This window comes from Spizellomyces punctatus (genome assembly GCF_000182565.1).
Source record: "Spizellomyces punctatus DAOM BR117 chromosome Unknown supercont1.1, whole genome shotgun sequence".
Lineage (NCBI taxonomy): Eukaryota > Fungi > Chytridiomycota > Chytridiomycetes > Spizellomycetales > Spizellomycetaceae > Spizellomyces > Spizellomyces punctatus.
The window spans coordinates 116,012-143,101 of NW_015971537.1; the positions used below are offsets into that span (position 1 = coordinate 116,012).

General features: G+C 47.0%; 11 protein-coding genes across 11 annotated transcripts; 5 read left to right on the plus strand and 6 right to left on the minus strand.

The window, feature by feature from the left end:
- Window positions 1-64: 64 nt before the first annotated feature.
- SPPG_00049 (uncharacterized protein) lies at window positions 65-3,179 on the minus strand. Its single transcript, XM_016748386.1, has 8 exons — window positions 2,893-3,179; window positions 2,512-2,825; window positions 2,283-2,377; window positions 1,662-2,213; window positions 1,302-1,599; window positions 771-1,226; window positions 404-712; window positions 65-331 (listed from the first exon to the last, which is right to left on the minus strand). Exons 1-8 carry the CDS (start codon window positions 3,074-3,076, stop codon window positions 281-283), a joined length of 2,259 nt encoding a protein of 752 aa, XP_016612357.1. The 5' UTR covers window positions 3,077-3,179; the 3' UTR covers window positions 65-280.
- A 246-nt stretch (window positions 3,180-3,425) lies between these two features.
- On the plus strand, window positions 3,426-3,883 carry SPPG_00050 (uncharacterized protein). The gene is made up of 3 exons (XM_016748387.1): window positions 3,426-3,527; window positions 3,602-3,655; window positions 3,724-3,883. Exons 1-3 carry the CDS (start codon window positions 3,447-3,449, stop codon window positions 3,835-3,837), a joined length of 249 nt encoding a protein of 82 aa, XP_016612358.1. The 5' UTR covers window positions 3,426-3,446; the 3' UTR covers window positions 3,838-3,883.
- A 213-nt stretch (window positions 3,884-4,096) lies between these two features.
- Window positions 4,097-6,872, plus strand: SPPG_00051 (CMGC/CDK protein kinase). The gene is made up of 8 exons (XM_016748388.1): window positions 4,097-4,549; window positions 4,615-4,696; window positions 4,762-4,852; window positions 4,928-5,088; window positions 5,155-5,369; window positions 5,437-5,634; window positions 5,706-5,840; window positions 5,904-6,872. The coding sequence occupies exons 1-8, from the start codon at window positions 4,236-4,238 to the stop codon at window positions 6,307-6,309; spliced, it is 1,602 nt and encodes a 533-aa protein (XP_016612359.1). The 5' UTR covers window positions 4,097-4,235; the 3' UTR covers window positions 6,310-6,872.
- A 207-nt stretch (window positions 6,873-7,079) lies between these two features.
- Window positions 7,080-10,629, plus strand: SPPG_00052 (CAMK protein kinase; the record flags this gene model as incomplete). Its single annotated transcript, XM_016748389.1, has 26 exons — window positions 7,080-7,167; window positions 7,233-7,333; window positions 7,407-7,424; window positions 7,492-7,551; window positions 7,623-7,650; window positions 7,717-7,785; window positions 7,841-7,893; window positions 7,956-8,005; window positions 8,069-8,139; window positions 8,192-8,244; window positions 8,305-8,331; window positions 8,388-8,537; window positions 8,596-8,610; window positions 8,670-8,700; window positions 8,763-8,829; window positions 8,908-8,951; window positions 9,009-9,110; window positions 9,166-9,249; window positions 9,315-9,431; window positions 9,499-9,609; window positions 9,664-9,699; window positions 9,776-9,896; window positions 9,975-10,015; window positions 10,082-10,170; window positions 10,237-10,528; window positions 10,595-10,629. 26 exons carry the CDS (start codon window positions 7,080-7,082, stop codon window positions 10,627-10,629), a joined length of 1,953 nt encoding a protein of 650 aa, XP_016612360.1.
- On the minus strand, window positions 10,566-11,541 carry SPPG_00053 (uncharacterized protein). Its single transcript, XM_016748390.1, has 2 exons — window positions 11,094-11,541; window positions 10,566-11,036 (listed from the first exon to the last, which is right to left on the minus strand). Exons 1-2 carry the CDS (start codon window positions 11,398-11,400, stop codon window positions 10,702-10,704), a joined length of 642 nt encoding a protein of 213 aa, XP_016612361.1. The 5' UTR covers window positions 11,401-11,541; the 3' UTR covers window positions 10,566-10,701.
- A 414-nt stretch (window positions 11,542-11,955) lies between these two features.
- SPPG_08815 (uncharacterized protein) lies at window positions 11,956-13,099 on the plus strand. Its single transcript, XM_016756953.1, has 3 exons — window positions 11,956-12,096; window positions 12,159-12,834; window positions 12,916-13,099. The coding sequence occupies exons 1-2, from the start codon at window positions 11,990-11,992 to the stop codon at window positions 12,298-12,300; spliced, it is 249 nt and encodes an 82-aa protein (XP_016612362.1). The 5' UTR covers window positions 11,956-11,989; the 3' UTR covers window positions 12,301-12,834; window positions 12,916-13,099.
- Window positions 12,248-13,967, minus strand: SPPG_00054 (uncharacterized protein). The gene is made up of 7 exons (XM_016748391.1): window positions 13,897-13,967; window positions 13,737-13,826; window positions 13,586-13,669; window positions 13,399-13,519; window positions 13,104-13,327; window positions 12,890-13,048; window positions 12,248-12,822 (listed from the first exon to the last, which is right to left on the minus strand). The coding sequence occupies exons 1-7, from the start codon at window positions 13,936-13,938 to the stop codon at window positions 12,445-12,447; spliced, it is 1,098 nt and encodes a 365-aa protein (XP_016612363.1). The 5' UTR covers window positions 13,939-13,967; the 3' UTR covers window positions 12,248-12,444.
- Window positions 13,968-14,087: 120 nt separating this feature from the next.
- On the plus strand, window positions 14,088-18,132 carry SPPG_00055 (DNA mismatch repair protein MutS). Its single transcript, XM_016748392.1, has 14 exons — window positions 14,088-15,423; window positions 15,492-15,980; window positions 16,029-16,207; window positions 16,268-16,357; window positions 16,416-16,537; window positions 16,603-16,622; window positions 16,682-16,731; window positions 16,788-16,844; window positions 16,914-16,951; window positions 17,023-17,155; window positions 17,220-17,273; window positions 17,349-17,555; window positions 17,621-17,702; window positions 17,777-18,132. Exons 1-14 carry the CDS (start codon window positions 14,178-14,180, stop codon window positions 17,932-17,934), a joined length of 2,925 nt encoding a protein of 974 aa, XP_016612364.1. The 5' UTR covers window positions 14,088-14,177; the 3' UTR covers window positions 17,935-18,132.
- A 121-nt stretch (window positions 18,133-18,253) lies between these two features.
- SPPG_00056 (uncharacterized protein) lies at window positions 18,254-19,696 on the minus strand. Its single transcript, XM_016748393.1, has 6 exons — window positions 19,493-19,696; window positions 19,155-19,422; window positions 18,998-19,060; window positions 18,702-18,922; window positions 18,541-18,635; window positions 18,254-18,472 (listed from the first exon to the last, which is right to left on the minus strand). The coding sequence occupies exons 1-6, from the start codon at window positions 19,522-19,524 to the stop codon at window positions 18,396-18,398; spliced, it is 756 nt and encodes a 251-aa protein (XP_016612365.1). The 5' UTR covers window positions 19,525-19,696; the 3' UTR covers window positions 18,254-18,395.
- Window positions 19,697-20,393: 697 nt separating this feature from the next.
- On the minus strand, window positions 20,394-22,369 carry SPPG_00057 (ULK/ULK protein kinase). The gene is made up of 5 exons (XM_016748394.1): window positions 21,996-22,369; window positions 21,877-21,924; window positions 21,666-21,804; window positions 21,488-21,567; window positions 20,394-21,418 (listed from the first exon to the last, which is right to left on the minus strand). The coding sequence occupies exons 1-5, from the start codon at window positions 22,348-22,350 to the stop codon at window positions 20,451-20,453; spliced, it is 1,590 nt and encodes a 529-aa protein (XP_016612366.1). The 5' UTR covers window positions 22,351-22,369; the 3' UTR covers window positions 20,394-20,450.
- Window positions 22,370-22,629: 260 nt separating this feature from the next.
- SPPG_00058 (Na,H/K antiporter P-type ATPase, alpha subunit) lies at window positions 22,630-26,516 on the minus strand (the record flags this gene model as incomplete). The annotated part of the gene is made up of 12 exons (XM_016748395.1): window positions 22,630-22,948; window positions 23,008-23,257; window positions 23,327-23,469; window positions 23,535-24,070; window positions 24,128-24,204; window positions 24,271-24,676; window positions 24,739-25,106; window positions 25,175-25,387; window positions 25,458-25,836; window positions 25,900-25,974; window positions 26,042-26,333; window positions 26,404-26,516. 12 exons carry the CDS (start codon window positions 26,514-26,516, stop codon window positions 22,630-22,632), a joined length of 3,171 nt encoding a protein of 1,056 aa, XP_016612367.1.
- Window positions 26,517-27,090: the final 574 nt, after the last annotated feature.

A 27,090-nucleotide genomic window follows, 5' to 3' on the forward strand; every position in this document is an offset into this window, starting at 1 on the left:
CGCGTTGCTTTTTGGAGCTGCCAAACTGGACGACGGACGACGACGACGACAAGACAAACGGTAATGGAAAAGAAAGCGCACATGTTCATAGATAATCCAACACACACAAGAGTATCATCGTACAGTCTACATAGCCATATCTACTTTATACACAACACAGAAAATATCCATATCTCATACTAACGGTCTAATCTACACGTCTACAATGTTTACCAACAACATTAAAAACACAGTCTACCGACGTATGGAAATAATAAAAGAAAGGGGAATCGCATGAGTATCATTGTAACCGCTTGATCACGTCCCGCTTTTCTTCAAGGTAATCGTGTGCCTATAAACGTTCAAATACCAAAATCAGTTTTTGCGAATACATGGTCATTTCTGGGGGGCGCTCAGTACCCACCTTTCTCAAGGCATTGTCATACTTGTTTGGAAAATGATGGTACAAAAAGTTGTTCTTGAACTGAATGTTACAGAACAATTCCTTTTGACTCCGCTCCACAAGGTAATGAGGGACAATGTCGTCGATCAACGGATTTCCTGTCATGGCATCTTCGTTGATTTCATCCTCCTTTGGTGGTCGCTTGGTGGAGGAATGGAGTACACGAGATGTCTTGTACATATAGTAGATGGTGCCGGGAATGTAGACTTTGGGGTGCTCGTTGGATTGTTTGAGGTGGGTATGGTGGTTGGCCAATCGAGTCATCCGTTCCTGTTTCAACATTTCGTCAGAAAGGACCATAAGGAGGGTAGGGAAGAAAGGGTCTCACCTGAGTAGTAAGTTTCTTCTCATTCAGCAAGCCATGTGCAGTTTTTAGCAATTCCCGAAAATCCATGATCGCACCAAAACTGGCTCTTGGTACAATGTCATTCTCGTTGACATAAGTCTCAATGTACGGCTCAAACTCTTGGCATAGCTCCTCATTCACACACGGCGGAGTCGCAACGTTGTAACACTTTAGCTTAAACTTGGAATTGCCAGAGATTTCCCTAAACTCTTCAAGATGGCCATGGAGGATCATGGTAAACAGGGACGAAACACCAGCACCAAGCGAATGGGCACTAAGATATAAGGCGTTGCACTTGTATTGTCGTACCCAGCCTTTGATGCGGTCGAGGAAGTGATCTTCAAGGTATTGGGCACATCGAAGGAAACCTCTATGAGCGTAACCGTGAGAAAATGGCTCGTATTCGGCGCAAGCATCGGTGATGCACTCGTGAACATTCTGAATAGGGAACGAAAGCATGAGTTAGACAGGACTATTACCCCAGGTAGTTTATCAAACGCGAAAACAACATACAAAGGTTCCTCGGATGACAACTACAATCGCATTCAGCTTGGGATCTCTCGCAATGAAAAATTGAGGCTTGAAAAGCTTCAGATCAAAATCATACGCGAGCATGTCAGATCTCGCCAACCCCAAATGTTCACACGCAGTCTTTGAGTCGTTTTTGGGACGCACAAAATCACGAGCGTAACCCTTGCCGTAACCAAAGTAGTTTAGCACGAGTGAGCCGTACGCCGTCATGGCGTAATTGAGAAAGTAGCAAGCTACTCGGATCTGTCGTTCATCAGTGACAATGTCATTGGTGCGCGGACTGCCCATCAAAGTCAGAATTGAAGATGGTAGCGGCCAATCAAGATTCGAGAATATACATACTTGGGATGATATTTCGCATAGTACTTTTGCACAAACATCAACGCTCGTGCAAACTCCATTTTACTAATCTTCCATCCAGTGCCGAAAAAGGCAGACGCAAGTTCAGATACTTCTTTCAATCCCATAAGTGTGTTTTCGGCAATGAGAGTGGGTCTCCTCTTCTTCTCGTTTACATTCGAGCTGGAAGACGTCCGCATGCTGATGACAGACCGCGTTTCGTCAAAGCTCTTTGATCGAGACCGGGCATAGATTGACTCAGCGTCGCCATTCTGCTGCTCTTTTTGCAAGTACTCTAAGAACTCTGCCGCCTCCTGCTCGTGATCCGTATTGCCCGTCATCTCGTCGACAGGGAAAACATTCGAGTCCATGCGGTTCCGGTGCCCCGGAATGGACGGAGACAATGGTGGATTACTACTGCTTGTACTGTAACTCCGATCCAAGCGAGTACTACGCCGCCCACCAATGAAACTGAACCCAATCGTTATTTCTCCAATCTGCTTCCCGGCCAGCTTGGGACTGCGGTGCGCCTTTCGGTGATTGAGCGAGTAAGTGCTGAATTAAATGTGTGGATTTGTTAATGCATCGATTTTGCATCGAGGAGACTGACACATCTCTACATACTGCTCAATATCACCCAAGACTTGTGGCAATCTTGACAATCTGATGTGGGCCCGTCCGATGTGAGATCCCAAAAACCCAGCCTCATAGATATCGACCTATATGAAACTTGGTGAGCATCATGCAAAATTGGACACTTCCGCAGCTGATATGCGTTCCGCCGGAGACTGCATTGCATCCCTCCGTGTGCACATGCTGCACCTTGTTCGCGCGTCTCCGCACGAATACTCACCTTTAGGTGGTCAAAAAGCAAGGCATGATACGTAACATCAAACTTGAATTTCGTCTCCCCATGTCCATTGGGATACGCTCCCGCGGAGGTCTTAAACTTGCGATGACGAAACGAGAATTTCACGACAATGTTTGTCACTGGCTTGTTGAGTTTGATATCTTCCAAATGCACCATCATCGTAGAAGGATGATTGTCCCATGATAATCCGTTAGTGGCCGTCGGCATGGTCGTAGGATTGTGCAAAGACGCAGCTTTCGTTCGTGGAGTGACTGGAGCATGGCTCGCCTGTTTGTCCTTTGCCTGGTTTACCGATGCTACAAGGTATAATGACACCGTTTACCATCAAGAATTTGAACAAGGGCATGCTCGTTTCTACCATACCAATGTACAACTTTTCCAAATCCTGCGGGGACAAGCTCGCAAAGTCCAAGGTAGAAAAATCGATCGTAGTGCCATTGGGTGTTGTCGGCTCTTGTGCTGGTGCCTCGTCCTCTCCTTCTGGTTCCTGTACCATTGTCTTGCCGTCGTCCATCACCTTGTCCATTGCTGCCTCTACTGCCATCATGTGCTCAACCCTCCAAAGCAGTAAACATACAAGTAGTGCAAGATGCCAAATGCCCAATGTCTTTTTAAAAAGCCCTTCTAGGCCGCCCTTGCCGCCTGCGTCGGGGAACTCCCAAAAAGCCCAAACGACGACGACGACGGGCCGAAAGCGCGAAAACTTGACGAATAATTTTCCCTCTTTCATTCATTGCCTGTGGCACAGTCATACTATTAACAATTTTGATTATCATTTCCTTTTATAGATTAATTACGTGTGTAACTCTTTATGTCACCTGTCACGTGTGTGAATGACGTTGAAAGTCAAAAAGTGTTTAAAAAGCGATGCGCTACGAGCGGCCGGCAACGAGGCAAGTAACTAGCAAAATAACACAATGAACGCTGGAAAATCGCAGATGCGTGATCCCGCCATGGCCTCTGTCGGGACGATCAGAATGAAGGAAGGAGCTGCAGAGGTGGTTTTGGTGCATCTGTGCAGGAAGATCCGTTTGCGATAAATAACGCGTGTTTTTCCCTTTTTTTCGTGCAGCCAAAGGACAAGGCCAATGTAACGCTCAAGGATAAGGTAGTGGGTACCGCACAGGTAGGTTCATAGTAGCACATGCCCACTGGCCAGTGCTTGTATTGACGCACGGATGGATGGCCCTATAGAAGTACCTATCTTCGGACCCAGATACGCAAGCACGCGGCGCAGAGCGAGCGGCGACGGGGACAGTAAGAACCGAGGAGGAACTGAATCCGAATCAAAAAGCGAATCTTTTGTAAAAGTGTGAACAGTGTACAATTTAGCAACAAAGGATATTTCCGAACAGTCAACAGTTTGAAAACTAGCACGGTAACGCTGGTATTCACTCTCATCGTCCACGCCGTGCCTTTGTCGTTGCTGCTTCTCCAACTGCTTTCCGACTCCCTTCGCTGTAGACCTTTTCCACAAAGGCATCGTGATGACCTGGTGATTATGTAAGCCGGTTCCTGTCCGGAGGGTGTGAGGCGCGTTCAGCATGACCTCCACCTTCTGTCCAACAAATGGCCAAATTGAGATCGTCTGGCAGATAGAAGCGGATCGCGCCTTGTTTACCTACAGCGATTGTACAGAAACCTCCCAGTCACGCATCGGAATTCTCTTGTAGCAATACTTTTCACCAATTCTGGGCCACCTCACCATGGGTGACGCCACCATACATGTGGATCCTCCGGCCGGAGACGACCATGACGAAAGCGAAATGGAAGAAGGGGAACTTTATGAGCCTGTTTTTGTCGCACCCACCTCTATACCTTTTACAAGTTACCCTGGTCTATCACCCACCTCGCACCCACACAGCCCGCCAACACCAAAATTTAGCCCTTCTCCCACAGATCCACTGTACTTCCCCTGCACCCAGAACCCATTAAACACGAATCTCTCCAAGACATATGTGGGGACATGCCCACTTGAGGAATACGACAACCGTGAGAGAATTGGCAAGGGTAGTTTTGGGTAAGCTTTCCGAAAAGTGTTCCGCGCGTGGAAATCATGTCACTCACAATACTCATTGACACAAGTGAAGTCACCATTGCGACTCACAAAGAGACACAAAGAAAAGTAGCTTTGAAGAGAATTATTGTACATAAAGAGAAGGATGGGGTGAGTTGTTTCTGAAAGGGTGCTTCATGGTTCGTACTGACTATTGATCACCGACTCCTTGGCAGCTCCCAATTACCGCGGTGCGGGAGATCAATATTTTGAAAGGCCTTCGACACAAGTCTGTGATCGAGCTTCTGGGAATGGCAGTTGCGAAGGGTATGTGAATAAGGTGTTCCATTGCGCCGTGTAGCTCTTTGTCATTCCGGCTGATCTCACTCATTATCAAAACAGGCAATCCAGACGAGTACGAACCAGCAACTATCTACATGATATTTCCCTATATGCACCATGACCTTGTGGGCCTACTCGAAAATCGGTATGTCACATTGGAACCAAATCAAATCAAATCATTTACCAAGCAGCTCCTCGAAGGGGTCGCCTATCTGCATCGGGTAAGTCAGCGTACAGCAAGATTGAACCAGCTGCATGAGCATTCTCTCATACACAACTACGACTAGAACCATTTTCTTCACCGAGATTTGAAGAGTTCCAACATCCTGATCGACAACGAGGGGACCTTGAAGATCGCGGATTTCGGTCTCGCACGATCTTACAACGCGGCAGATAAAACAATTGAGCTTACTCCCAATGTCATTACTTTGTGGTATCGTCCGCCTGAGCTACTTCTAGGCCACAAAACCTACACATCAGCGGTGGATATGTGGGGTGTCGGGTAAGCGGTCCCTAGGTTCTCCCACTCTTACAGTCTATCTTTGCTCACCTTCGCATACCCCGCTTAGGTGTATATTTGCGGAAATGTGGGATAGAAAGGCCATATTCAAGGGGGAGACGGAACTAGACTTACTCGATAAAATACTGAGAGTGTGCGGGACCCCCGATGCAAAAGCGTGGCCAGAGTTTACAAAACTCACTGCTTCGGCAAGCATACGACCCAAGCAGGAGAGTAGAAAAATACTAGATATCTACAAGCCGGATCGGTGGGTTTCCTTGTTGCGATCAGATTATATCCGGTGCACACTCCCTGAGTGCTTATTGCGTATTTTTCCAGCCTCGATTTCCAGACAATTGATCTATTGAACACCTTCCTAGTACTCAACCCCGCAAGGCGTCCAACAGCTGAAGCTGCACTCAAACATGAATACTTCCACGTTGAACCCGAAGCAGCGAAACCCAGTACACCCGAGTAGGTCATCGGCGGCAGATTGTGTTCCAATAAATGCCAGTAGTAAACACTTGCAACTTTCAGCTTTCCAGGGTGGCCCGAGTCCCACGAATTAGGCATACGCGCCCAAATCGACCAAGAACTCAGAGAGCTCGATGTATTGCAGAGACCAATACCATCGATCCGACCACCAGCACACCACGATGCGCTCATCGTGGACGGTCAACCCGTGAGACGCCCACGTCTTCACGACGATGCTGAAACACGACAATATAATCGGCATCGTGACGATAAACGACCGGGGAGACGACATGATCACCGGCGCTTTGGACGCGGGCGAGGACGACCGGGGAACGAGCGGGGACGGGGCGGACGTGGAAAGTCGGCTCATGAGGCATCTGGCGAGCCAACCGGGGAGGGCTCAGTCATAATGAGAATGAAGCATCCGTTGCCACCCAAACCCGTACTCAGAGTACCGTTTTCGGAATGAGGGTTCGCTGGGCGATGCGAATGGAAGTAGACACTGGACTGTACATATTTGTTGCATTGCTGATGCGTTGAAAATAGCGGATGTGGATCTAGTTGCGGAACTGGGGACTGTGTCCCCGAGGTCACGAGCTCGTGCATGACTCTTTATGTCCATCGAATCCAAGAGCACTGGAGGAACGTTTTTCTAAACCAATCCAGCCTGACGATGCATGTGGGCTATACCATTATTGTTCATGGACGTCGCCGAGCAATATAATGATGATGCAATTCTCCTTGTCAAATGGGGCGGCACATCATAAACAGGTGAAATCGACACGTGGGATCAACATCTGTCCCAACCCTTTGAACCGCCGAGGCGAAAGCTATTTGTCCCTTGACAACCCGCAACGTGATACGAGGATGGATTGATATCCATGGGTATTGGTACATCTTTCTGGATGCACGTAGATATTGTATTTTATAGTACATAGTAATTTATGGACACTCTGTCATTAGAACACGCACTGTTGTCAGATGACTGGCGTTATACTTTTCTGTACGGCCTAATGGATTATTGCTGACAAAATATAGGATTTGTAGTCAACAAGAAGAGGCACGGAATAACGAACGACGGGCAACATTTTCCTGCAGCTGCAATACCTTTCTACTTGGTGGCCTGCGGTACCAGATGTTGGTGAGGATAACGTAATACGATCGGCGTGACTCACGTGCACAAGTCAGTGCCTGAGATCGGTCTCCCAAGGATCTCTCCATCTTGTCCAATTCAAAAAGATGACCCAACAAACGCTTAGCGCCGATTTTGACAAGTCGCAGGCAGATGACTGGTGGGCTCGATTGGTCCCAGTAAATGCTTCTGAAGGTTGTTCCCACGGGTCACCATCATGTGAACGCCCTGCCTGACACTAGCTCTGCCTACCTAAAAAGAGACACCGCTACTTCTGATGGCTCCAAAGGAAGAATACATTATCGGTCGCTCTTCCAATGAGTGCAATTTTGTTTTAGGTGGAGATTTGGTGTCCAGTCAGGTGAGATTCCTATTCTTAGGAGGGTTCTACCGTGCGTTAACCTTGACCTGCTAAAATCATTGACAACGAGCAGCATTGTCGCATATTAAAGGTAATCTTCTAATATACTACTTTATAATTCAAGTAATTTGTAGCCAACAAGTGGCTGTTCATGTTAGGTATCGGACGGGGAGGATGCTTTTATGGTTTTAATGGAGGACTTGTCAAGCAATGGGACAGTACGTGTCTCTCCCATTCTGGTTGGGTTCAATATGTGTATAGATAGGCTCATACTTTATTTTAATAAAAGTTTATCAACGGTATCAAACTAGGGAAAGGTTTTTATTGATCTTCATTGCTATAGATCATGTAGTTTGTTTATCTAACGACATTGCGGATGGAAGGGAACAAACGCATGCTTGTATCTGGGGATGAGATTGGCATCACGCCAACGGGCAGGACATTCGAGCATCGTGAGTTTGGAATTTCTTGGAATCTCAAAAGAAGGTTACAATGAACCATATCCAGACTTTATCTTCCAAATGACGAGTTCCCGCAACAGCGACGATGTGCATTATGAAGTGAGATTGGAATCATTTCATCTTGCTTGCTCCGGACGGCGATACCCAATTGGATGTTGCAGGTTGAATCTCCATCGGATAGAATGTATATTTTGCAACGGGAACTGGGAAGGTATGTTCGTATGTATGCGGAGGCGCCATGACAGCCAACCTAAACAGAATTGGCGGGCCGTAGAGGAAACTTTAGCGTTGTTCGGCTGGCCGTCAACAAAACTACTGGTGAAAAATATGCCATCAAAATCATAGGTGGGTTGTTCAAAGCGTGCGGTGGTCTTTACTGCGTCTCATATAAACAAAGACAAAAGACGGATCGCATTTAATGTACAAGCTGAAGAAGCTTTGAAGAGAGAGGTATTGCTTCGCGCCGTCTTGTCTTTCACTGTAATTATCTCAACTTACACAAGGACGTAGGCCGAAGTACTAAAGTCAATTGACCACGTATGTTACCTGTCCCCTTTGTTGTCAACTTTCAAGAATCTGACGGTCCCCCACAGCCCTATATTGTTCGGCTACACGAAGCATTTCAACTCGGCCACCTTTCATACCTTGTCATGGATTTCATTAGCGGCGGGGACTTGTCAAATTATGTATCGGGGCGTGATGTACTCCGAGAAGAGGAAGTTCGACGTCTGTTTCGACAAATGGTGCGTTTTGTAATGCGACTGACTAGAGCGCTCCATTTAAATTTCTTTGCATGTTTAGGTTGAGGCAGTGCAGGTTTGCATAATTGTGTTTGTGTATGTCTGGACCGTCAGTATAACAACTTTCACGTCTAGTACATACATTCATTTGGCATCGTTCATCGCGGTTCGTTGCTGGCGTGCTTCCTAATAATATCTCAACCTGTCATCTAACGCTGCCTAATGCAGATCTAAAACCAGAAAACGTCCTGGTTACAGAGGACAAGTCGCCCACTTTAAAGCTTTCCGATTTTGGGTAAAGTCCACTCGGTTGTGTCAATACTTGATCATCTATATCTCAATCATCGATTATCCCCTGCGTTCTGTCTTTTAGTCTTGCTAAAATGATAGGTTCCGACGAATGCCATACCATATGTGGTACATCGCATTTTCTTCTTTTCGGTGTGGTTGGCGATGATAAGTAACATTCTCTAGGAACACCGGAGTACCTTGCCCCCGAAGTGTTCCTATCTGGCAACTATGATTCACGGGTTGATCTCTACAGCCTAGGGGCCATTCTATATTTTATGCTGACAGGTAGAAATGCTCGGAGTGACATCATTTATACCTCTTTTGGTTGACAAAAGTATAGGCCAGTCTCCTTCTGAGGTGAATTTAGAGACAATCGGTGTGGAAGGCTCAAGCTCGAGCCTGCCAAAAGCAATACCCCCTCAAGGTCTACAATTAAATGTTGCTCATGTAGATTAGGATTATAACGGTATCTTTCTCTTTCTCAAACAGCGGCAGGGCTGATCAAAGGACTAATGCAGCCAGACCCTGAAAAGAGAACATCCTTGGAGGCTCTAATACGACATCCATGGATGCTAACGGCACCCCGGACACCAGCCACACCTCATGGTTAGATTCCTTTACCGTTGCTTTCTTGCGTCTAATCCTTCTTAATCTGTTTATGCATTTCTGTTAGCTTTCCGGAGACCCGAAGATCGTCCAGTATGGGCTACGTTATCCTCGCAAGAAGGTCCTCCACGTGTCATCAAGATGTTCCGCGATTCCATATCGTTTGGGCGAAGAGAAGGTATGTCGCATTGATCATGTAGAAGAGTCCTTTCGCTAATATGCCTTTTAAAAGACAATGATATCGTTCTTGGCGATCCAAGGGTGTCTGGTAAGTTTTATACGAGTTGGTTTGCCATAAAACTTGCTGCAATTTCAAATGCTCACATGCGAACATGTCTATCAAGGAACGCATTGTAAAATTGTTCGGGAGGGAGGACACGTTCTTCTGCATGATACAAGTGCAAACGGCGTGCGTGTGAATGGGATTCTGGTTGGGAAGGGAAATAGTGCCGAGCTGAGGCAACGGTAAGAATATGGTATGGCATCGTGTTTAAAGTAAGCGTACGCTAATGGCCTCCTTCTTTTTTCCTTATCCTTATGTAGAGATGTTTTGACATTAGTGCCAGAAACACTTCATCAATCTGGTAGGAAAGCGACTTATTTCGTCATTGGTCACTCGGAAGCTTATCGCACCTCCCTCTTTTAAATAGCCATGACCTTCACCTACGCAGAAATGCTGCCCCCATCCGCGAAGCGTAGTCTTTCTCCTCCTGATACTGATGAACATACGAGAAAACAGGCAAGATTAATCGAACTTCTGAGACTTGCCCGATGAGGAATATCTTAACAGGTCTCACTTCAACAGCAACGCATAAACTCATCGTTTACACTCCAATCTATTAACATCCCGACACTTCCTCCCATCATCCCTATGAAACCTCAAATGCTTATCGGCCGACGCCCAGACTGTGACATCCTTTTAAATGTCGCTGAAGTCAGTTCTGTCCATTGTCGGCTGACGACGAGTAATAATGTCACAACCCTGGAAGATTCTAGTAGTAATGGGACATGGGTGAATGGAACGAAAGTCGGAAAAGGGAATACGACGGTGTTGAAAGACGGCGATGAGTTTTTGATTATGAATCCAAAAGCCGCAGGTTTGAACGTGCTTTATGCTATCTTTATCAAAGTCATCTAGCATCACACTTTCCTATTTTTTACAGATACCAAGATTGGTTTTCGATGCGTATTTAGATAATTTCTATCGCTTGTATTTGTTTATTTAACAGCAAATCATATACTTTGTCCGTTTATGAGCGGCAGATGGCGTCTATCTCTTCGGCTTCCTCCTGCTTCTGCCGAGTCTGCGGTCGCGATGAGCTGATGGTTGTTTATCGAACTGAACTTGGCCTTCTACAGAAGTGTGGACAGCGTGCCTGCACCGCCACTTTTTCCGTCCTCCTATGTAGCTTTCCATGACCGGTTCCAAAATGTTTGGGACCGTGTGATAAATGTACTCGACAACGCTATGATGAGATATGGGATCTAGTTCGGAAAGTGGGAAGCGGGGAGAAGGTGTGATCAAGGATGTGGGTTTCTCAATGGACTGCGGGATGCGAGATGTCACAAAACGAAGATCGTGGCGCTCGCCACTGTTGCTCTCTGCTGGAAAACGATTTGTCAGTCCGAAAATTGCCTGGAATCATCCATGAGAAATCATACCAGAACGCAGCTTCATCTCTTTCTTTGGAACTCCCGTTTCCTTCCTCCAGACATCCTTTACCAAACCCATCACATTCGCATTTCCAGCTGGTCCCAAAGGAACTGGCCGATGTTGAGAGTAAAAGATTGCCTCGGCCATTCGAGCGTCCATCACCCCAGCTTTCTTCCTTGTATATACTCTCTTTACGGGGATCCTTTCTCCATCTTCTTCTGTTGAGCTGTGAAGGTGTCGCTTGGAGATCGCAGGCTGCAAATGGCAAAATCGTCCAGTAAGCAACGCCAAGCACGTAGATCGTCGCGACAGCATCGTTCGGATGTACGCTCTCTAATGTTTGAGGGAAACCGACGTTGAAGAGTTGCTACATATCTAGGTGCAGCAACATGATAACATGTGGCGCTTTACACCTCTTTGAAAAAGAAAGACAAACGATCTGAACAGCAAGCAGGCGGTCTTTTGATTGGGTAAGCAGTTGGTGGACGCGATTTTTGACAGCTGCTACTGGGCGAGGTCAGCGGGCAGCTCATGCTTTGCTGGCGAGAGTCCCTCAAACATGCATGCAGATGTCTAGCATATTACTCCTTGTGAAATGCAGAGGCGATTGTTGTCTCCCCCAGAAAGTACAACAATATTCATGATTCGTTCGTTGCCGATCACTCTTTTTACAATGCTATGGTACTTCCAACCGGAGTATTGCAAGCTCATCTGTGCTAACAAATGCACACAGCACATCGTCAGAGTAGAGTACGCAATGAGAAACCAACATGCTCTCGTTCTCGAGTGTTTGTTGTATTTGCAAAAATATACCAGCTAGACCTTGACCTTGAGGGGAACCCATGTCACCTGACCTGAGATCGTTATAAACTCGTCATGCAGAGATCTCTCAAGATTTTCTGGCATGGACATCACAGCGGATCTGAGAGGGAAGCTGAGAGAACAATCGCTTCGCTTCTGGTTAGGCATTACAGACCGCACGCCAGAAGCGTCTTTGCATCTATATGATAGGTATGTCCGTTTTTGTTGAAAAAATGCCGTGAAACATGCACCGACAATGATCGCCGATATAGGAATGTGGTGACGGGTAAATTACGGGGAACAGATTCCACAGCGGAGCTGTTCAATATTAGGGATTTGAAAACTCCTGTTGGTATCTACCCGGAAGCTCAAGTACGGTCAGGCGACGTGCGATATCTTACTATTGAGCTGTAGAATAGGCTAAGGCAGCGGACCAGTTGGTCCAGCCATTCCAGTAAAGTGAATACATTATACTACATGAAAATGAAGACCGGCCGCCTACGCAAGCCGAAAGACTGATGTTCCCATCCAAGGACCAGTATCCGCCCTTCCACCACCCTACGGTTTACCTCCCTTCTTTCGCACCCCACCTTCAAATCCTGGTCTTGGCTTTTTGCCCTTATCTTTTTTCCCTTTTGAACCTTTGGGTGCATTTCTGGCTTCTTGTCTCGCCTTCAGGTTCTCCTCTCGCTTTTTCTGTCGCTCCTCCTGCTCTTTCTTCACCTGCGCTTGTCTGTTACTCCAAGTGGTAGCACTCTTTTCCTTTGATTTTTCCTTTCGTTTCACACTCTTCTTTAGGAGCTTCAAGTCGTCCTTGACCTTTTCTCCTTCTGCCTGTTTAAGCAGCTTGTTCCATACCGCAGCTTCTTCGATTGTCTCAGCCTTCTCCTTATCCACTTGCTTCAGCTTTTCCAGCTTTTGTTTCTTTGCTTCAGCCTGTGATAGACGGTATGTCAGTTTTTATGACTCCTTGGACAATTATATCGGTAATTGTAATTCTGACCTGCTTTAACTGTCCCGTGAGATCAGTTGGACCTTTCCGCTTCTTTGCCACCTCAGCTATACCAAAGTCAAGCTTGCCAAATGTCACGTCCTCCTTAATGGCTTTAGAGCCACCGTTCGCTTTGGTGTCCATCTTTGATGGTCCATCAATAGCCATTCCCTGGGGACCCATATGTGAGTTACGTATTTAAATTAAACCAGTCAGCGTGACATACCTTTGTATCGTCCAACTTTCTTCTCTTTTCCTTCTTCTGTTTGATTCCCTCCTTACGCTCCCGCTTTCGCTTTGCCCGTTTTTCTAAAATTTCTTGTCTGCTCTTTGGTGCTTCACCATCTACTGTCCCCGTAGGTGCTTTGCGTTTGGTACGAAGCTCTTGAATACGGCTTTTCAGCTTCTCCTGCAGCTCCACAATCGACCCTGTTGGAAGGGGGGCTAATCCTGATATCCATACGGAGATACGTTATTGGTGCTCTGGGCATGAGACACCTTTACAGCATGGCAAAACCAACCTTCCATATGATCCACATCGTCAGCAGATGCTGGTTCTCCACCGTCCTCTTGTGCGGCCTCGCTCGTCGCCAGGGTCTCGGTCTGAATGTCCAATACAGACTTGACGTTCTCAGGGTCCAACTATCACCGAGACATGAAGCGTTACATGCTGTGCGCTCGCATTTCAGCTAATCGCAAGAACAATACCTTTGCCTTCTTGGCCTTCTTCGTCGCTTCTTTCACTACCTGTTTTGGAGCTTTGTTCTTTTTGTTGTGCATGTACTTTCCGGTCTGCAATCAAAAAACCAATCGGTCACACTTTCCACCCAGTACGATACTCTCTCTCCGCAGCACTTACAGGCGCATCGTCGTCTCGGGCCAGATAATATTTAGCAGGAATGAGTTCGACGAGGGAATCAAAGCATTTTCGGTGTTCCGCAAGTCGCTCCTGTACGTAGACTAGTGTCAGAATCCACAACGAACTCCATTACCACTTGCCCAACCCTCCTCCCCCATACCTGAAGGCCCTCCAAGGAGTATGTCGCTGTTTCTACAGCCATTGTTTGGCGATTGAACTCAATGAAATCTCGACAAGTCCGCCCAAGTGCGAAATAATTCTTTTTGACGTCGTCCCAAAAGGGATTTCATTTAACCAAATGCGGTTACATTGCAACTTTGGCCAAAGCAACGCTGGAAGATCCTCCGCGAAAGTGTTTGGTGGGAGCTCGTTGAGCTACGATTGATGAACCCATCTGACGCTGGTGGGCCTCTACCTTAGAGCTGTGAGTTAACGCGAGAAATGTTCCCTCGGAGAGCACTTGTGCGGGCGCTACGTGCCTCGTCGTTGCGGAACTCGTCGTTACTGCTCCCAACCTGTCAAGTCCGGCAAGTCATGAGATGGCAGTCGAACACCAGTGTCACCGCGGCGGAGGAGATAAAGAAGCAGCGTAAGAAAACGAGCAAAGTCAGTAAAGCGAAACGCGCGGGAATGAAATCGGTCATTTTACCTCCATTGCCATTGGAGCCCATTCCGGTTCTGGTCGATGCAGGAGACGGAACTGGGGCCGAAACGCCAATTCCTACTACCGCTCTTATGGCGGAAATTCAGGAAATTCAAGATCGATATCCCGATCACATATTACTGGTCCAAGTGGGAGGGTTTTTTGAGATCTATGACCACCAAGGATATCTGGAAGAAATTGCAGATCTCCTGCATTTAAAAATTGCGAGACCAAAGAACCAGACAAAAAATCAGCTGAGGTTTGCAGGATTTCCACTGGCGAGATACAAGGATTATGTGGAGCAGCTAGTCAAGCACGGAAAAACTGTTGCACTGGTCGAACAAGTAGGCAGTGACCTGACGAACAAAACGAAGACAAAAGTGCGCAATGTCACTCGCATCATAACCCCTGGTACCTTAATAGACGAGGATTGGGTCGAGAGTCGGGAGAACAACTTTCTCTTGTCTGTGACAGCATTGCCTAATTCTGATAAACCAAGCGACTTTGGGCTCGCCTGGCTAGATGTTTCCACGGGCGATTTCCTGGTGTGCGAGAGCTCCCTCGATACATTCGAAGAGCATCTTTCCCGTATCCAACCAAAAGAAATATTATGCGACCGTAGATTACAAGAGACTCATCCCACTCTTATCCAGTCCCTGCGTAACCGAGCAGGTGAATTCCACCTCAGTATGAGGGATACGGAGAAGAAAGCTGAGGCATATCTGGGCGGCTTGCTCATACAAGAGGATGCTTCTAGGGCGCTTCTCACTGATATGCGTAAGCTGCTGGCTGACTTTTCGCCGCTTCAGGTGCAAGCGGCGGGTACACTACTTGGATATGTTGCAGAAAATTTCTGTCACCTACCTTCCTTTCCAGCACCTGCAGAGTTTGTCCCGGAGGACGTGATGAGAATTGATCCTGTAACCCAACAGGCGCTTGAAATTACGCGGACTTTCCGGGACAGGGCACGAAAAGGAAGTCTATTGCACGAGATTGATCGTACCAAAACGGCTGCTGGATCTCGCATGTTAGCAACCCGTTTAAGTAAGGTTTGACGTGTCTTTTACCAGACTACATACTCGGTGCTAAGGAGACATCTTCCATGTACACAGAGGCTCCCTCCATATCCATTGATGAAATTAATCGACGACTGGACCTTGTCGAAGTCTTCTTCAGCGACACTCACTTGTTGGCAGACGTACGAGAGCTGCTTTCGAACTGTAAAGACGTGGAGAGAGCACTGCAGCGCATTCACCTGGCAAAGGCCACCCCCGGCGATTACCTCAATATCATTGCAACCCTCCGGATGGCCGATCAAATCTTCCGTCTCTTGGAGAGTAAACAAAATCAGCTGAAAGGTGCTGCCTCTGCTGGTATAATAAAGTCACTTGAAGCGCTTGCGGAAAAGCTCGGGAGCTGCAGGTCGCTGCTGAATGCCTGCGATGAGATATTTGACGAAAAGTTGCAGGATTTGCAGAAGATAACCGATTTGGAAGCGATTAAAGAGGGAATATCTGCAGAGCTTGATGAAAAGAGACGTACTCACCAGGTCCTTAAGCAACAAGAGGAGGCGTACCGAGTAAAGCTAGCACGGAAATATGGTAATAATCAAATGTATAATTCCATTAATATGGCTAACGCGGTCACAGGCCTAGAGGATAAGTTTAAGATTAGCGCACTTGCAGACCCCAAACTCGGCCCCATACTCGCTATTCAGGATGTGAGGGGCCCCTCTCGTCTTGCTGTGAAAGCCCGTATCGAAAAAGACTCTCACACAGAACTTTTGGAGCGAGCAAATACTTCAGTCGGCTTGCGATTTTCACACACAGTGCGTATCTTCCAAGATTCTCATTCAGCCCTGAAGAATATTTGACTCACGAATCCCTAGCACTGGTCCGGACTTTATCGATCATTGAACGAGTCTGCTAATGCGCTCCTTGAGATCCAAAAGGACGTATTTGAACGTGCCTGTGGAAGGGTAAGCTTCTGACCCGACTCAATTAGATTGAGTACGGACCGTTCACACGCATTTTTAGATCAAAGCACACACCTTGCCGTTCATTGAAACCTGCAGAACAATCGCTGAAATCGACGTAGCTTCTGCTATAGCAGCCCATGCTCAAGAGTGTGGATACACAAGACCGGTGGTCACCGAAGAGTGAGTGTTCCAGTCTACTTGGATGAACCGTCACCAGGCAAAATCTAATTTGAGTATCATCTTAGACTTGTGCATGATGTGAGAGGTGATGCGAGATGGATTCAAAACGTTATTGCAGAAGCTCAAATAGATGCACCATTACAGGTGGTAGACACCCCGTAGTGGAACGAGCTCAGACGTACCGAGAATCAATGGTAAGAACAAGTTGCAATCGTGTATTGAGTTAATTAATTGACACAGTTTGTTACAGTATGTAAAGAATGATTTCTATATTGGCGGCGACCAGCGTTTGTGGCTCCTCACTGGGGTAATTCTCACCTCTAAATGTGACCCCTTCTCCGCGTAAGGTCCTAACATATTCTTGCTTTCCGATCAGCCGAATATGGGTGGGAAGAGCACGTTCCTAAGACAAAGGTGCGTAAGCAGTAGAGATTCCAGTGATCAGTCGCGAATTGTGTGTTAAACTCTTGGGTGTGCCATAACAGCGCTCTACTATCCATCCTTGCGCAAACCGGTTGTTACGTGCCAGCGTCATCTGCCCGCCTTGGGATTGTCGATAAAGTTTTCTCAAGAGTCGGTGCTTCTGACGATCTTGCGGCTCATCAGTCAACGTTCATGGTAGGATACTACGCTCTGTTGGGCATGATAAAGTCCGGGTAGTTGACCATATTCTTCGCTGTAGGTCGAGATGCGAGAAACTGCGACCATTCTCAAAAACGCAACAGAGAAAAGCTTTGTAAGTCAGCAAATGGAGGTATACTGCTGTCGTGACAATATGGAGGTTTAATATCATCGATTCGTTTTGTACTAGGTGATTATGGATGAAATTGGCCGTGGAACATCTACGAACGATGGTTTTGCTATCGCACACGCCACACTTGTCTATCTGCATCAACACTCAAAGTGCCGAGGAGTATTTGCCACTCACTATCATGAACTGGCGGCACGGGTACAGGATGACCAAACCCAGTCCCTTGATGCGGTCAAGTGCTATCAGACCGCGGTCTTGGCAGATGATGTACGGCGCCTGCACCTGAGGCTCGAGAACAAACATTTGCACTAACCGGCCCATATCACGTTTAGAAAGGGCACCTCATTTACACATACCAGCTCCAGCCTGGTGTCATGACTCAAAGTCACGGCATCGATTGTGCCCGTGCAGCAGGTAAGATACGGTGGAGTGTTTATTCCTACCTTTGAAACTTCACCAATGTAACAACGGGCATTGGTCACTTGCAGGTCTGCCAGAACAAGTAATAGCATCGGCCACGACGTTCTATCAACAGCTTGAAAACGAGCAACGCATAAAAGATCGATTATGGAGAGACTGGCAGAATCAGCAATCTTCAATGGGCACCGGAGAAGCTGACGCCGCTTACCAAGCAACAATGAGCTGATTGCGCTGGGCTGATACGAAGCTATTCTCATGATGATCGGCCATAATGATCATGTTAAAATAAACTGTTTTATACGTATTTTACCTCAGGCTTGTATATATAGGTGGCATCTTGCTCTAGTTCCGATTCGTAGGGTAGATTTTACTATGAAAAGATTATCGATATGTCAAATAACTATCGCTCTGTTTCTTTCCAGGCGCTCTTTCTTCTGTTCGTTATCATTTCGCAACGCAACTCTAACTAACTAGAGAGGCTGGTGTGCCCAAATGGCCGGGCACGGAGAAGTGGACCGGGTCAAGCGAAAGGTTGCATCGCGAAATCGGCGAGGATGAAAATCCGGGCAGGGATATATTTCTATGCGCCCACTGTACATTCTAATAATATGCCGTGTCCCATCATGTAGGGCCGTATCACATCGCCAATCCATCATTTTATGGCGAAACTCAAATTGACGTGTCATTTTATACCATGATTATTAGAATGATGAGAATGATTAAAACCACAACAAGTATCAGTATTGTCCACTGCTGTTTCGTATCTAGAGGTGAGGGCGGTTAAAACACAGCATATGATATCAACCAGAGCAAGGCAACGTATCGATCATACCCGCGTTAGCTTTGATGAATTCTTGCATGCGTCGCATGCCTAATTGCAGTTTGCCTGCAGTTGTATCTACACCCGATTCAAGATCTACCAAAAGTCTAATAGCGACATGCCACTCAGCTTCTCGATGAGAAAGATATATCTACCAAGTTGAATATGCTTACCCTGTTTGATCATCCAGCTCGCGCCCCATTACTGAAGCAATTTCCTTTAAATTGCCCACAGTGTCCAATACTCCGTCCAACTGTTCGTCTTGATGCTGCATCAGCACCTGCTGTTGCTGTGCTTCGCGCTCAATAAATCGTTGATTTGAGAGTTGGTAATCTTCTTGAGTGCGTCCATACGGGGCGGTCGTTTTGACGGATTTTTTAGTCTGCAAGAGCGTCTGGCAGAGTACATCAAAAGTTGTCCAGGTGTCATTTTATGAGGACAAGATTGTTGGGTGCGCGGATTTACATACCTCTCGTGCTTCCTTGTCGATCTTTTTTGCTGTTGAGGGATTCACAACCGCCGAACGCATGTCCTATCGCAAAATGATACAAAAATTAGCAAGATGCTCTATTTGGCGAGGTTCATGGCCACGGTTGTCGTCTAGAATGCACCCTCCGCCCACCCACCTGGATGGTCTTGCGCGTCCGCGCAATAAAGTCTTTTCGTTCCCCAATTTCTCGAACATCTAATCTGAACTTTGCTGGGTTGGCTTCCACAATGTCTATTGTCTCCTGAAGAGCTTTTAGGTCCTCGTCAATGTCCAGCAGCGCTTCCCTCAATCCTTCCGACTCTCGTCGAAAACTCTCCGCGGATGCTGAAGTGTCAGGTGCGTTGAGTAGTTCATTCCAGTGCCTGTACAGTTTTGTAGTATTCTCGACATTGATCTCAACCTCACTAGATTGGTAAATATGGGTTATGACGAGGTATAACCTTGGAAGCGTTTTGGCAAAAGTTGAAGCGTTACTCTTTGAGCGCAAAGTACGGGTCTTCCGCCATTCTCCGACTTTAGCGCACAGTTGTGTAGGATGATACTAATTCGCAAGTGGCCGTCAAGTCCAGCGTATATGTTACAGGCCCAGAAAGCACGGAAGGAACGAATATGAACTGAAAGATGCTATTTGTGGAGGATGAAAATGACAAGTTGTAAACGGGATATTTCTCGACCAGCAACTGAGACGCGCCCATCGTAATCGTGGCGAACCACACCAAAGGATTTGTTTGACTGGCCACTCGCAGAAATGGCTTTTGGGTTTGGAAGGACATTGACACTAAAAGGTAGGTCCCATCTTCTGCTCAGTTCATCCCACCCACCGACCGAATCTGTCTGGCCTTGATACTTCCTGAAGCATATGCAGGCGTTTTGTTTTGTCGCGGCAAACTCTGTCCACTTGTATGGACGATACTATAGGCAGCTAGGATAGTTGAGCACCTCTGTGGGGGGAATTCTATTCATTACTAGCTGGATTGGCAAGGCGGTGACCGCTTTTAATATGGAATCACTTTGCCGAAACCTAATGTCAAGGGCTTGATATCGTTGGCATTGGACACATTGTCAACAGTTGTTGCAACGCGGTGGGTGAGCTGGCAACGATATTGCTTGCTGCAAGGAACAGCATGCAACTCTAGATTTTGCCGAGAAAATGTATCAAGCCCCCACCTACCTCACGACCCGATCTCTTTCCGAGGAGTTGGCATAACTCAATGAAAGCGTATATAATCAAGTAATGTCTGTCGCCCATCATGGAAAGGACGGGGAATTTTGATGCTTGTAATGCTGTTCATTTGTCCGTCGTCCACAGTTGACATCCAATAGTAATCAGCACGGCTGCAGACCAGGTTTCTTGTAATTGTAAACAAACCATGTGCAGCATCTCAGTTCACAAGAGAAAAAAATCCCAAAAAAGTCTATTTGATCTAACAATCTACGAAGGATATTCACCCGGCATATTATATACAATATCAATCATCCCTCCTTTCCTCACAATCCCGCCTCCAACCACCTGCCACCCCTTGGTCTCTTGTTGTCGTTTAACAGCTTGACCCAATCTTTCAGCCTGATCGAACCACTCGCATGCCTCGCTCCGAATCTTGTCCCGTTCCACAGGAGAGCAAGTCATCGCGATCGCGCGCAAAAGCTGTGCCAATCCAGTGTCGTATACTTGAAGGGCGTGGTTAGGATTGGTGGCAGCAAGACTTTGGGCTGTGTTGAGTACATCAAGGGCGGCTTGGACTTGCGCGTTTGCAGATGATGGTGTCGACGGAGAAGAAAGAAAGTCCGTACGGGCGAGCGAGGATGAGATGGGACCTGCTTTGACCGAGAAGGGTGGTGCCGACAACCGATCCTGATCACCGCTGGATCTCCGCCGTTCGCCCGCGGTTCCTGGCGAATTTTGCCACGTTTCCACTTGATGCTTTAGACTTTCCGCTCGATTAATGTACCGAGTGACCAGCTCCGCAACCTGAACCGCATCAGGATTCTGGGGTCCTAAATATTGAACATGTGCTAAAAGGTGCGCAACACCTTCCGCGTACAGGTCAATAATTTGCTTCCAGGCTTTCAGCTCCTTACGTCCAGATGGATTTTTTGACCGCACGAATCTGTTATCTAATTCCACTGCTTCACTTATGTATTCCATTCCACTGCTCAGGGATTCGGATCCTGGTATATGGGTCAAATCAAGATATGGATGATCGAAATATTCGTCAAATGTCAATCGTTTATTTGGATCTCGGGTGAGGAGGGCGGAGACAAGGGATTGTGCGGTTTGAGAGGTTGTTCGTGCAATTGTGGGAGGTAGAATGAGTTGAGAGGGGGTTGGGGAGAGGATTTGTTTGAGAAGATCGTCTATACTGCTGGCAGTATGGAAGGGGGTAGAACCAGCCAGCATTTCTAGCATATGATGAGATGAATCCAATTAGTCGATAGCGGGTTCGAACGAAAATCACCCATAAATCATACCATAGAATATTACTCCAACAGACCACAGGTCGCAGCGCGCATCATATTCTTCGTCCTTTAGAACTTCTGGCGCCATATAACTGCTCAACAGCAAATTGTCAAACAGTAAAGAAAAGCCACGATGACGTTGTAAGCTCTCTGGTAAGGCACAAGAATACTGAAGCATATGTGTACATACGCCAGAGTGCCAATCTTCTCCTTCATGGCTGCCGAACTAAAATCCTGATTTCGGCCGTAATCAGCAATACCAAAGTCCGCAATCTTCAGAATAGGTTGACCATGGGAATTTGGATTCGCAGTCAACAACAGGTTCTCCGCTAGTGCATAATAGCGCAAGAAACCCATTAGGGCTGTATTAGCTTACACACGATGGTGGTGTTGCGACCTACTTTTCAAGTCTCTATGCACAAGACTATGAGACCATAAAAAAAAGAGGCCTGATAAGAAAACCATCAGTCCCAACTCCAAAAAATAATAAAATGTACTCTTTGTACGCAGAGAGTCATACCTGCTGCAATTTGTCTGAGAAACCACCGAGCATCCCGCTCTACCAACCGTCGTCCATGTTTGCGAGCCAGAAATTCCTTCAAGTTCCCCAGCTCACATAACTCCATTACGATAAACACATTATGAGTATCCCATTCGAGGTCTACAAAGCGGACAATGTTTTGATGCCGTAGTCGTTTTAAAATGGCAATCTCTTGCACGACCTTTTCTTGTTTGCGAGACCGACCGAGCTGTGACCGTGGAATGACTTTGATGGCCACATCGGCTCCTCCGCTTTTTGGACGGCATCTATATACTATCCCAGACGTTCCTTCTCCAAGTTTGCTGATAGTAATGTAGGAAGGTGGGGAAGCCATCTGACTGCCATTCCCCAATTTCAACTGGCGGTTTGGAACGATGACGACGAGAGACCAAACCAGATCACATACACATTGGAACCATTATAAATAAAATGCGGATAACTTGAATCTATTAACCTCATGCTATGGGGGAAACTATTTGAAATATTCTTTATACAAGTTGATAGGTAATTTGAAGAAATGTCTACAGAGCACCGAAATCCCGTCTGTGCTCAAACGCCGCCAAGGTCCTCAAGTCCAATACGAGTAATTTCTGATTCTAATTGACCCGACCGCTCACCAGGCAATCTTGGCAAGAAGGGACTTGGGGAACGCTCGCACCAGCGCTTTCCTAATCTCATCTACAATCAAAACGCCAGCAGCAAAGGACAACGGAATGAACCAAAACTTTGTAGGAATGGGTGTTGTTCCAAACAAGTTTTGAAGGAACGGAACGTAAAGCGCAATGAGGGCGATACAGATCGATAAAGCCATTCCAGCAAAGAGTCTGAGATTGCGGCGAGGTCCGTAGAAAGGGTTGGATTGAAGAATCGAGACGCTTCGATTGCGAACAGCGAGGATGGCGCCAAATTGAAACATAACCATAGTAACGTAGCTGCAGGAAACCACCATCAATAAAGAACCTCTCACAAAAGAATTCCAAAATTCACTCACTAGACGCATTGCCCAACGCTGAGGAAATGTGTGAGCTCATCCATAGTGTATCCAAGATACCCATCTGTCCAATTCGAGTAGGCGAAGACCATGTCATAAAAGTAGATCCGCTGTTCAGACATGTACAAGAAGAACATGCCCATTGCGCAAGGCCATGCCATCAGACCAATGAACAAGTAGATATTTATGAAGAAACGATAATCTGTTAACCGATCTTTTCGGGCATTACGTGGTTTCCGCACCATAAGATCTATAAATCAAAAGGATTTAATGAGGATTCTAGCTCTTGTTGGGAAAGACTTGGAGCTGTGTATCATACCTGACTCTGGCTTCTCAAACATTAACGCAGTGGACATGACAATGTCGTTGGTCACACAAAAGAAGATTTGCAAAAACGAGGATAAAGGAATCTGGACTCCGAGAAACACATTTGCCATTACAGCCATAAATTCAACGTAGGTTCTGCATGTGGAATAACGTCAGGTCAAGATAACCAAGAGTACGGCATATTGCATGACAAAACGTACCCTATTGGCATCAAGTACATGATAACTTTCTTGAGATTATCAAAAACCAAGCGTCCGTTTTCGATGGCATATGGGATCGCCGTAAAATCATTGTTGAGAAGAATCATTGCAGCCGTTTCTTTTGCCACGTCTGAACCAGCACCCATGGCAACTCCAATGTCTGCTGCTTTGAGAGCAGGAGCATCATTCACACCGTCACCAGTGACAGCAACCGTATTATCCCCTCTCTTTTTTGTCTCTTCCACAATCAACAGCTTTTGCTCGGGTGTAGTTCTCGCAAACACGATCGAGTGATAGCCTCCGATGGCAACATCCCAATCTTCCGACGTCATTCCGTGTAGCTCTTCTCCAGTAATGACAAGAGAAGCCGGCTGGCGATCTTCATCAGGTTTAATCAACGAGCTCTTGATGTTGGCAAACGCTGCCCGAATGTCGGCTCTGCTTCGTAGATCTTGCAGAGTATCCACGCGCTCGGTCTCAACAATCCCGACTTGTTTTGCAATGGCAACGGCAGTGTTCTTAAAGTCACCAGTGACCTAGAACTCTCCATTAATTCGACTTTTTCAAGGCCACCTCCAACGAAGCAGTCTCACCATGAAAACGCGAACGTGAGCCTTGTGGATGGTTTCAATCGCCTTCTTCACTTCGGGTCGAGGAGGGTCACGAATGCCTAAATGCGCACCCGTCTAGGTGAGTAACGTGCAAAACCTCACCAAACACCCAGGACGTTGCTTACCAAGTAGTGCAACCAGAGTCAAATCGTTCACTTGAGCACACACGACTTCATCCGATTTCCGATCTTGCCAATCAATTTTCACGTCGCCAAGGTTCTTTTTACATAACGCGAGAACACGTTGGCCCTGGCCAGACCATTGCTCTTGTAAAAGTGACATTGTCTCTTGTGCCTTGGAATCGAATGCAACCGCGCTTCCATCATTAAGAAGAATGCTAGAGCATTTCTTGAAAAGAATATCGGGGGCACCCTTGACCATCAACACGGGGCAGGTCGAAGGTTTTGTATTATCGCGGACAACTGTCAGCATCCACTTGTTTTTCGAATTGAAAGGAATCTCGTAGAGTTTCTCGTGGGCGGAAAGGAGCATAGGCGTGTGAGGAAGAGACTCGCCAAAGCGCAAGATTGCCTATAGAGGATCGCGCGCGTCAGCTACTATAACGCTTTACCAATGGATATTAAAGGTCTTACCGAGTCGGTCGCATCGCCTTTGATCTTCCGATTTTCTATTGGCCCGTCATTCTGATCTCCCTCAAACACAGCACCATTGCACAGTCGGGCGATGAGGTTCATATCCTTGATTGCAGGCATTTCACCCTCCGTCGCGGCTTGTTGGCTGGTCAACGTCTTGTTAAGAAAACCGCACCGCTCAACGTTCATTTGACCGAGTGTGAGGGTTCCGGTCTTGTCCGAGCACAAGACAGACATGCAGCCGAGAGTTTCTACAGTCGCTAGATTTTTGACCAGAATCTGGCGTCGAGACATTCGTTTTGCAACAATGGTAAGGGTCAGTGCAACGCAGACGGGAAGTCCTTGGGGGACAAATGCAGTGAGGCAGCCTGTGACCATGGAGTGACCTGTTAGCATTGTCGACCGAATTAGGGATATCATCAACCTAGGAACTCACCAATGGCATTGATGATAGCGACAGAAGGCGTGGCGTAATCTGGATAGGCATTCCTGATCCAAGTACCCCATACAAGCATGGCCAAGGAGAACAATCCAAGGGCGAGTCCCGAAATGATTGCCGTGAAAATACCAAGTTCCTTTTGAAGGCTAGTCTGTTGGGCTTTCTGGTGTCCGGAGAGCCGAACAATGTGACCCATGATCGAGCGGTCACCTAATCAAATCGTAAGCCCAACAGCTGGGGAAAAACCAACAAGACAGTGGCAACATCATAGTGTAATTACCAATGGCATACACGACTCCCCTGCCACTGCCTTGAACAACAAAGGTAGATGCAAACGCAAGGTTTCTTGTCTCAAGAGGATTCGTATCGGTAGGCTCAACCGTTCCGGGAATGGGGTCACTCTCTCCTGTCAGCAGCATTCGATCAAAGGCGAGATCCGACGAGACTTGAATAAGGCGGACATCTGCAGGGACGCGCTGGCCTAATCTCAGAGTGAGAATGTCACCGACAACAACGTCCGAAGCAGGGATTGTCTTTTCAACTCCGTCACGAATCACTGTTGCCTCGTTGGCTACGACATTGTTGATTGCTTTCATGATTTGCCCCGCGCGCCAGTCGACGAGCGCATAGAACGTGGCAGAGACGGCAATCACAAGGAACTGCGAACAACGAGGATGTGAGTTCGTCATGTATAGCAATCGCATCAAGGCGGACCCACTTACAATAAGTCCCGCGACTCCAAGGTTAAAAGTTGCAGGCGTGGATCCATCCATACTTCCCAAAGGTTGATACGAAAGCTGCATGTGCCAACCAATGTCCATTTAGGTCTAGAAATAACTAGCGATTTTATAATCGAGCACTTACCACAGTCACAATCAAGGCGACCCACATGAGGAAATTGAATCCCCCAAAGACATACTGAAGAATGAGTTTCCAGTGTTTCTTTGGAGGTTCAGAAATGATATTCTTCCCCTCTCTGCTCTTGCGGTCGACGGCTGCCTTGTCAAGACCGATTTCTGGATGCGTACTGAATCGAGTAAAGACATCTTCGGGCTTGTTCAAGTGGACCTTGATCTCGCGTATGTCTGGCGGATTGAGTTCATTGTCTGCGGCCTGGTTGTTGTTTTGTTCAAGCCTGATTGACATTGTCCGGTACCTGGGAAGCACAGACATCCATCTTACATTGCTGCCGCCAAAAAGTTGATACAAACGATCCATGCACATACATGATCTGAATACCAGCATTGCTATGGTCAGTGTGAACAGGATGCAGGTATTGCCCCTGGTCGCGCGAGTCCCAAGCCGATCGCTTGTTGGAGGATGCCTTGATTTCTTCCATCTTTTGATCGTTATTCTTGTGTGTTGCAAGTCGACAAGGAGGGAGCAGCAGTGCACGCAAGCAGGATTCCGCACAGAGAAAACACACACGCACACTGTGTCCTTTAATGGAAAACTGGCGAGGGGGATGAGACTCATCTGCCTCGGTATTTATGCCTTTTCACCAAACGCAGGAAGCAGGATGGGGTGGGAACCTGTGTTTTTTTTTCAGCCTTTGGCACTGGTTCCCTTTCCTTGCCCATCCGATAAGCTCCAGGCGAGATATGGGATCTGGCCTTTTTTTTTCCCTTGGCCCAATCTCCCTCTCTTTTTCTTTTGTGTTGTCTCCAATGCCCTTGAAATTACCACAGTCGATACAGTGCGGCAAACCGAGAGCGATTTTTGGCTCACTTTTTTGCCAGATCGCTGAACCGTCCAACAGAAATGCTGGCCATACGCTTGGGGAGTTTGAATCCCCTTTTGAGCCATATGTCATTTGTTTCTTGCAACAACAAAAGCCCCAATTCTCAACTCCCCCCATTCTGCCCCATTGGCTTGCCATACGCCTGTTTCTTTAACGATTCCCAGAGTAGGAA